The 10,176-nt window shown below is 41.6% G+C and overlaps 1 protein-coding gene across 1 annotated transcript; it reads right to left on the bottom strand.

The window, feature by feature from the left end:
- Window positions 1-5,188: 5,188 nt before the first annotated feature.
- cyp19a1a (cytochrome P450, family 19, subfamily A, polypeptide 1a) lies at window positions 5,189-8,081 on the bottom strand (the record flags this gene model as incomplete). Its single annotated transcript, XM_079181432.1, has 9 exons — window positions 5,189-5,446; window positions 5,974-6,215; window positions 6,329-6,491; window positions 6,668-6,779; window positions 6,869-6,983; window positions 7,099-7,263; window positions 7,377-7,531; window positions 7,628-7,778; window positions 7,886-8,081. 9 exons carry the CDS (start codon window positions 8,079-8,081, stop codon window positions 5,189-5,191), a joined length of 1,557 nt encoding a protein of 518 aa, XP_079037558.1.
- Window positions 8,082-10,176: the final 2,095 nt, after the last annotated feature.

Genomic DNA, 10,176 nt, shown 5'->3' with positions numbered 1-10,176 from the left:
AGCAGCGAGGCACTTGTGTTTTGAGTTAATGTTTCACTGGAACTCTCACTAGTAACAAAAATCTCTCTCTCTCTCTCTCTCTCTCTCTCTCTCGCTCTCTCTCTCTCTCTCTCTCTCTCTCTCTCTTTTAATCAACTTGAATTACCTTTAGCCTGCAGTCTGTTAGACAACATTAAGCTGTAGTGTGGGGGCAGGTGGGTGTGCAGTCGGTGGTCCAACAACAGTTCCAGGCGATACCATCCCAGGTGTGGAGCTGACTGTTGCACAGCTTGAACACTGGGCACCAGATGGCATTAGCCTGCCTGCCCACTGCTCGAGGCTCACTTATCTTTGACACTGTGCATATTCACATGTGTACTCTCTTCTGCAATACTGCAGTGACAAAATGGATATGCCCGTAATCGCACAACAGGCTGAGCTGCTTTGATCGTAGCCGTTTATTTCTCATACCGTGCATGAACGTGAATCAAAAGTTAACAGAACTCAAATATGATTTTAAAAACAGAACATTATTCCTGAGCGCAGTGCAATGCATGTGAGCCTTTGAGTTTTGTCCGAGCCTCAGTAATTCAGTTACTGACATAATCAACGTCATCAGGGTCTCAATAAATGTGCCCTTCGTGATGTGGGGCCATTTAGTTTGTGCGTCATTTGCTTGTATAACTACAAGCTACTGTCAAATGTACTGTGTACCGCTGCGTGATAGGACAAAGTAACCACACTACACTAATAGGAGACAATGACCACTGCTGAAAGAGGAAGTCACATCCAGTGGCACAATGGAAAAATACTCAAAATCATACATAAAGTATAGGTACACAAGTATTATCAGTAAAATCATCAAAACATCAAAAGTAGTAGTTGTTAGCCAGAATGGCCCCATTTAGCGTGTTATAATAACAATAATAATAACAATAGAATAAACAACAATAATACAATAATAATAATACTTATAATTATTATATAATAAGAAGCAGAAGAATATGAATATGAAATGGACAGTGGGAGGAAAGCAGAGCTCCATTTAGTTTAACCTATCACATATTCAATAAAGTTCTTAGTCTCCTTTTCCCGTAAGTATGAATATTAAATAGATATGGTGGAATAAAAATAGAATATTTTCCTCTGAAATGGTCTGCGCAGTAGAAGTGTAGAAGAAGTAGAAAGTAGTAACATGCAGTGTGGTATGGCTGTACTTTTATTAGTAGAGCCTGGGGGAGGAAACAAAGTTTTTTGTTTGCAATGTAATATTATATTTGATAAGTTATATGTTATTTAATGTCAAATGTTTCACCAAAGCATTTTGGTGTCTTAACTCTGTGTGGGCTGATCGCATACTCAACAACTCAACTATAAAGTAGTAAAAGTCAAGTAGAAGTATAAAGTAGTATTAAGTGTAGAAGTAGAATCAAATGTAAAAATAGTGTCTTTAAATTGTAAAGTAAAGCATTTTGTAATGGACCTTTGGAAATGTTTTTGATTCCAGTCAAACACAAACTGTTGCAAACAGACAAACGGATGGGCCGAGAAAAGAGAAACAACAGCATGGATGTAAAGACTTACAGCTGTGCAAAGAGTCAGCGGCCTCAAACCGAAACATTTAGGCTGGCTTATGTTGAAAGCGGGCAGAAAAGGAGGACTAAAAGAAGAAGAAGCGCTTCCTGTCATGATGAGAGCCACCGCTCCCCTCTGATGTTCAATCAGAAACAAATGAGCTGACTTTGCAAAGCGGGGGCCGCATGAGGAGGCCGTGAAGTGAGAGTTTCCCTGTGATCCGGTGCCTTTACTGGCACAGAGCCCTCCAGTCTGGGCTTATTCCGACGCACCGGCCTGATGAGGGAGATTCACTTCCCGTTTCCATTGTTATCGTGATTCGATTACTATGACTATTGGAAGCTCTGAAAATATGCAGTTTAGATGAGCATAGACAGAAACATTCAAACTAGCAAATGTCTCGCAGCAGCACGGGAAACAGTGTCCCCGCCACCACCTGTAGGAGGTATCGACGATGTACCGACAACGTCGAGAGACGAGTGCATTGCCGGTAGATGTTTCCATGGCAACCAAGGCTCTCCTTTGATGAAGCAGTAATCCAGCAGGGGACTGAAACAGAGAGACGATATGGCCACTGGCACTTGAGAATTTTAGCACAAGATAATGTGTGTGTGTTTGTGTTTGTGGGCGGTAAACAGCATATAATCAATCAGATTGTCAATCAGAGCACGGAACAGGACAGTCTGAACTTTCTGCTCAAGGCCCTTACGTCTCGGTTATTTTAAAAGCTGTCTGGCATCCTGGCTCAATGAATCTGTCATGGAAGAATAGGAATGAAGAGAACGAGAAGGAAAATGTACGTCATGTGACGAACGAAAAGCCACAAATGAAGAACCATGGACCTCCTCAAGAGGAGGAACAGACTGAATATGTCGAGGAAGTTCATCAGATTCTGCGAGGCAAGCTGTTACGATACCGTGAAACCGTAGAGTGACGTCCCATGCTGCTCCAATTAAAATGCAGTTCTGTTTTGTAGATTTGCAATATTAATATTGCATGTGCATCTTTGAGGGGCCCTACCTTAGAGGAGTGCGTTTTTTAAACTTTCAAAGACACTGGCATGATGAAACTGCACTCGCTGTGACAGACACACAGGAGATCTTTCTGCCAGAAGCAGGCAATGCTGACACAGTTTGAAACCACAAGTATTATTAAATTCCCTTTTTAAAATATTTCCTAAACTGACACACACACACACACACACACACACACACACACACACACACACACACACACGCACACACACACATGCACACACACTACAGTCCCCAGTAGACTTGAAGTGAAAGTTACCACAGATCTATTTAGCAGATGCCCGGGATCCCACAGTTTGGTGGCCCGAGGAATGATATTAACACAGAATGCAGTCTAAACTGGAGCTTTCTTTTCTTTTGCCATGTCATTTCTCACAGACATTGCTCCCCTTGAGATTAATTGTAATATTTTTGGTGGACTTTCCATCAAGTCCCAGGTAAACGTTTTAATTTAAATTCCAGGACTTTTATGACCAAATAACTGCAAAACTAAAGGCGTTCTCTACAGCCTTTGTGTTTAGTGCCAATTAGCATGCTAACACGCTAAACTAAGATGGTGAACATGGTAAACATTGTACCTGCTAAACATCAGCCTGTTAGCATGCTAGCATTAGCATGTAGATAGATAGATAGATAGATAGATAGATAGATAGATAGATAGATAGATAGATAGATAGATAGATAGATAGATGTTGATGGTGATTGAAATCGACAGTATTAGGCCGTTACATGAGGAAGTGATAATTAAGGCATCTTTTCACCCTGAAGCTACTGTACACTAGTAAGTGTTAACAAATATGACAGATGTTGTTGGAAGTGTCACTTTCAAACTTAAACTGATACACGGTGCTTCTATGAATTTATAACTTGAACCACCACTTGTTTGGCTCTCAATAGTTTCAAGCTTAACAGAGATGATGAAGATCATTCTGAAGATGATTGTTTTTCCTGGTAAATTTACAAGATGCATCGAACAGTCAGAGCCGTGTACATGAGATGATTAGCATCCTGATGGAATGAGACTAAGGTTAATGAGAACATGTAGTGATTCATTCGCTTTATCCCAGGACACCTGCAAGGAACAGCCTGTGACACACACACACACACACACACACACACACACACACACACACACACACACACACACACACACACACACACACACACACAAGAAGAAACACACACACAGTGCTATTTACATGCACACACACACACACACACACACACACACACACACACGTGACATTTCAAAATATGACCAAGCTTCTCAATACAGTGTGCACACACACACACACACACACACACACACACACACACACACACACACACACATTATCTATCTTACAGTTCACACACATACAGCAGGTAAACTTTAATGAGTGGATGAAATGGTGTGTTACTCTGTTGCAGATGTAGGTTAGCATACCAAGCACTTGTGTGTGTGTGTGTGTGTGTGTGTGTGTGTGTGTGTGTGTGTGTGTGTGTTTTTCTGACATATTCTCCTCATCTCACTGTAATCAGCACACGCAGCTCCCAGGAGATGTTTCACTCTCTTGCATCACTGACAGCTGTTGGTTGACATCTCTGGAGGAACAGTTGAATAAACGTATCTACATGTATATTTTCTCCTATAGTTTCCTTCTGAAGTTACTCCATCTCTGTTTCTCGTCACACAATCAAACTAACATGTTTGCATGTGTGAGTGTTGCTGGTGTTCAGAGAGTGGAACCAATACAAATTGAAACATCTGTCTGTGAAATGTATTGCCACGTTTGCCCAGAGGCAGAGCAATTGAACATAATGAATACATCAGTTGCTGTTTTTAGACTGGGGCGCATTTAGATTGTCGTGTAATGTCTTATAGCGCCCTCTCCTGATAAATATGTGCAAATACAAAAAGAGAAGAAAATGAGAGCGATGGATGGAGTTTACTTTCAATTTTCACAATTTTAGAAATTCTCTTTTCAGAATCAGAATCAAATTTATTTGCCAAGTATGTGTGCCCGTACAGGGAATTTGGCCCTGTGTTTGTCATCTCTTTTAATATACTTACACAGATATAGAATAACAAACAAGGACAACAAAGATAGACAAAGAAAGACAAAGATAGACAAAGACAAGACAGGACTGTTATGTACACAAGTAGTGAAGAAAATAATAAGTGTTCACATACATATTACATAAATAGGCCTTTATATAAAGAGCATCAATGACCAACAATAGAATAAAACATAAAACGAAAAGTACAAGTCAAGTGTTCTGTACAGTGCAAAAAAGATAAATGAATACTTAACATGGTATACATGGACTGGATGATTATGTGCATGTAAAGATGTCTGCAGTACAACGTGTAGGATATTGTGCATATATATAATCACATAAAAAAAGAAGACAACATCACATAATATTGGCCCAATAATTTACAGTTACTTCAGTATTAGCATGTCTAAACTTACAGATCACAACATACATAAAAGTTCAAGTAGAAATAAAATGTTTAATACATACCATATATATACCAAATATATAGCATAGCTCTGTACAGTCATAATATAAATGTTATGGAGATCACATTTAAACAACAACTAAAGGTCAGAGTCTCAGAGTGCTTTCCAGCTTCCTCTCTGTCTGGGTAAGAATCTCATGCTGAGATGTTCGGCCTCCTGCCGATGCTCAACAGGCTGCTGGGAGAGGTTGTTGGTCTGTGGGAGGCAGTCCAGGGTCAAGCCCTCATGGGGGCAAACAGAGTACTGGGAGAGCAGCGTCACCAGGATGGATTTCATCATCACCATGGCAATGTGCTTGCCAACGCAGGCGCGAGGGCCCGAACCGAACGGCTGGAAGTACCGGCGGGGAGCCTGAAGGAGGACAGATGAGCGAGGTAGTTGAAACACCTGAACACTTGGTTTAAAATCAAAGCATACGTCAATAACGTACATATTTATGACCTAAAGAAGAAAACAATCTTTGGAATTATTCATAAAAAGTTTGACTCTGAAAGCCCATAGGGACTTTGGGTGTGGATGCGGTTTGATCAGATTTATGTGACAGTTGTAATACAAACAAACAAGCCACAAGTGTCGCAGAAGTACGTGACATAATAGTTTTTCCCTCCCACATCAAACCACTGAAAAAAGAAAGGAAGAAAAAAAGAAATGCATTAATCTAAAATATCATATATCCCAAAAAAATGCAAACTTGGGCAGATAATTGTCTGTACACCGAGGTTCCATTGCTCATAATGATAAGCTGAATCAGAAAACAGGCTTTCAGGGTCTTTAAGAGTTGATTTATTTATTCATGTTATCTTATCTGACTAGATAATTGACTCCCAGAGTTGCAGATAAAACCTCAATTTGCCCCTAAAAAATATACATCTACTTACATTTTTCTCAAAGTTTTCCAGACTGAATTCATCGGGTTTGACGAAAAACTCTGTCCTGTGCATACGGCCAGTGTTCAGGATGATGTTTGTGCCCTTCGGTACTCTGTAGCCATCTATGACGTCGTCAGCCAGGGCTCGACGCATGGTGAAGTCCACCACAGGGTGGAAGCGCAAGCTTTCGTTGATGAAGCTCTCCAGCACCTGTAGCCTCTGAAGGTCCCCGTTCTGGAGCGGTCTCTCACCTGCGGCAAAACCAGGGAAGTGAGATGTCATCACGCTTAAACACTCACCACATCTAGCACTGGCAGACGGCTCCCAATCCCTACAATATTTAACCAGTCTCCCAGATCCTTACCTACAACAGTGTCTATCTCATGGAGCAGCTTAAACTCCACATCTGGATTCTGTTTGAGGAGCAGCAGCATGAAGAAGAGGCTGATGGACAGAGTGTCTGGTGCTGCGATCACCATCTCCAACACACACTGCTTCACGTTCTCCGCAGACAGTTCGCCATGGTTCTGAAAACACACAAGAAAATGTCAATACTTTACCCCAATCATTTCACCATTGGAGGACTTCTGACATGTAGGTTGGTGGAAGTGCTGAATGGTTGAAAGAGGACAAAAGGGGGGTAGACTTTTCTTTTTAAATAACAAAAACACTAAATGGCAACGAACCAATTTCTCAGACTGACCTGTGCAAATATGAGCTCTGCGGTGAAGTTGATGTTGTCTAGTTTATCCGCCTGCTCCAGATCTCTCCTCTTCTGCTCCACGAGGCTCTCGATGGCATCTTGCAGCTCCCGGCTGTGAAACGACAGACGCATAACATGTGAAAAATCAAGTCAAACGAAGAAGAGCGCTCATATGAATTACAGCGGGACAGAGAGACTCACGCTGCTGCCTTGTGCCTTTGGTGAATCCAGTCAAGTTTGAAGTAAACGTCTGGTTTGATTAGCACGGTCTGCCACGTGTCAAAATATTTCTGAATCTTCAGCAGCAGCTCTTTTTCTGGACACAAATGAATCAAAAACACTCAATCTTAGCCGACCCAGGTCGTGACATTTCTGAATTTTGCTAACTTGCGCGACAACATGAATCAGGAGATGAATGAATGCCTACTGACCGTTGACAGGGACACCCAGAAAGAGTCTGTTGGAGATGTCGACCACGGTGCAGCGCAGCAAACTGAGAACATCCACATGACCCAAACTGTCCAGGTCGTCCAGGTGCGTCTGCGTGGAGGAGACGCTAACCTCCACCGTCTGCTGCAAGCCCGGACCTGTCAGGGCTGATACGGAAAATCAAAAGATTTTGTGACTGAGGTTAAATCACATATTTTGTATCTGGAATCACTGTACCAATCAGTTAGTCTGCAGGGCTGATTAAAGGTTAGAATGATACCTTTGGTGTAGTAGGTGCGTATCTTTTTCCACAGAGTGACGTTGTTGTTAAATATGATGCCTCTCTCATTCATGCCGATGCAGCTGAGACCTTGCTTGCTTCCAAAACGTGAAGTATAATGTCCATTCTTCAGTACATGGTGCACCGCTGATGCCCTACAAAAATAAGAAAACGGAAACAGATTGTCAGTTTACACTCGGATTGATGGTGAGGTAACTTTGTATATCAGCATTAATGGAGATAAAACCAACCTGCTGATTATGAGGGTCTCCTCTCCGTTGATCCAGACTCTGACAATGTCTCCGTACTTGTTGTTGTAGTAGTTGCTGGCTGTGCCTATACCAGTCCAGATGAATCTCACATATGACAGAAGTGGGCCCAAGCCCAGACAGAAACAAGGACCTATAAATGACAATAAGTGCATTTTCAGCATATATGAAATTTAGTTTACAACAGTAACAGAATTGACACCAGCACAAAGAAAAAAGTGTCAAACCATATGAACCTACCCGGTACAGCTTTCTTGTCTGTGTGGTTCCATGCAGCCAGCAGCAGACAGACAAGTAGGATTAAGGTTCTGGTTGCCACCGAGATGCCCGGCGATCCCACTGCGGTGGCGTTCGGGGACATGGAGACCAGGTCTGCCACTATGGTGTCCAAACCTACAGGAGTCATCGTCCGTTCACAGGCAGAGATCAGATCCATAAAAAGGCTGGTTTACACAAAACAAGTGCAACTGCACAAACCCAACGTTTGGACCGAGTGATGAGAACTGCTTCAGCAATCTAGGCTTCCTCTTTATATGCAGTCTGAGCTGGTTACAAGCCAGGTCAGGGTAATGCAAAAGCCACAACAGTGGAGGAAAATGGTAAACAATACACTCGTAACCTTGAGGCGTTGGATTTGTGCCTGTGTCCTTGAGCGTACGGGACGCGGCTTGGTGGGTACATGTTGTGGAGTCCAATCCAGGCGGGTTCATGGGTCGTATTTGACATTTTGGTGATAAGAAGCAAGTTTTGCTCCCCCTTTAAAGATCAAAAGGATCTGACTGGAGATCCTACAAAACAGCACCTGGCCTGAGATCAAGTAAGAATCTGTGTTATTGTTGATATTATTATTACAGCTTTATCTGTTTTGCAAAAATAGAATTCTCTGTTCTTTAGATAAACGTACATACTTCAGTTTTCTTTCATGTCTTCTGTAAAGGGAAGGAGAAGGAGAAGATTTTTATATTCAGCGATGTTTTAAAGCCTTCATGCTGGAGCTTTTCTTTATAATCTCTTCAATTTACAGTATTTGTGATTCCTCTCAGATTCCTCCATCAGACCACCAGTAGATGGAGAAGCAGAGCTGTGAGGCATCAAACCGGATCTTTAGATTCACTGCAACATGATGAAGTTATGAAAAAAAAATCTATACACTGACCATTATGAGATGACTATGATCAGAACACTACTTCTGTAGCAGCTCTTCTGTCTGAAAAGGGGGGGGGACTTAAAATGCAGTTGATTTTTCTATAATTAAAACTTAAAGGCAGTTACTGAATTTTTTTAGACCATTAAATTAAGATTTATGCTATTAGTCTTTTTTAAAATATTGTCTAATGTGCTGACACCACTACATACTTGTTATCTTTATCGTGACTATGATTTGTGTAGGAATCATCTGTGCCTTTCTTAACATATCTTACACATATCTGTGTTGTCAACACAACATGTTCAAACTTCTACAATTTAATCAGAGACTAGAAGTGCTTTTAAAAAAGACATTTAAAGAATACTTTATATATTATACTGTATGTACAGTATATTAAAAGTCTCATATTTACTGTTTGTTAAACGTATTCATTTACTAATATTTTTGTATTGCGTTCTATGAACTAGGAACTCTGTGCACTATGTTTACAAACCTCTTCTTCATTTTAAGCAAGTGGTTGTATATTTTATTTTATTTCATTTTGCAATTTGTAACCAAAGCCAAATTCTGTTTGGCTTCTGCCTTTGTTCCATGTTCTCATTCTGTATAAAGGACTCTGTGAATTCACTCACCGCCCACATTCGAGTCCAAGAATGCGCATAGTTCAAATGGCCGACTGTGTGCTGAGGCCCGGCCTCGATAACGATGGCCTGTATGATGGCTTGGACCTAGATTGTTCTGCATGATTAAGCAGAGGCAACCCCCCCCCCCCCCCCCCGCCATGTTTCTCCCGAAAACAGAACTTAATGTAACCTTGTCTCTGTGCTCTGTGTTGTGGTCAACCACATCTTTGTCTCCACCACATGTGTAAGGAGTTGTTCAGAAGTGAACAAGCGAGATTGACAGAAAGCTGAAGGAAAGTGGTTAAATGTCACAACATGTATGATGTCTGAATGTAATTATTCCTCTCTGAGGTACGACACGCAGCAAAAGCGTGTGGATGTGAACTCAGACTATAAGCTTTATTTGATGTGACCCGACTGAACACCAGTGAAGAACTGATCTCACAATTCAGATTTAAAGGGGCATTGCACAGTTGAAGATATCCCACCTCTCTCCCAAGACACTGGTGTTCAATCGAAGTAAGTTACAAATGTAAATTCATCTTTTCACAGTGATAAAAGTGCTAAGACGAACAAAAAAAAGTTCCCAAGCTTCTTGGAGGGAGAAAAGAGGTGGGTGGGAGGATAACGCCTGAAGGAAGACAGGGCTGTCCTTGGCCTACAGCAGCAGGACGGACATGGACCTCTCGGCCTGGTGCTGAGAAGAGAGATAAGGCCGCCTCATCCAGCAGCTGCTCCTCAGGAAGGAGGAGACACAACCA

Source organism: Pholis gunnellus (assembly GCF_910591455.1).
Source record: "Pholis gunnellus genome assembly, chromosome: 1".
Classification (NCBI taxonomy): Eukaryota; Metazoa; Chordata; class Actinopteri; order Perciformes; family Pholidae; genus Pholis; species Pholis gunnellus.
The sequence above is the reverse complement of the archived record's forward strand: the minus strand, read 5'-3'. Positions and strand labels throughout refer to the sequence as shown.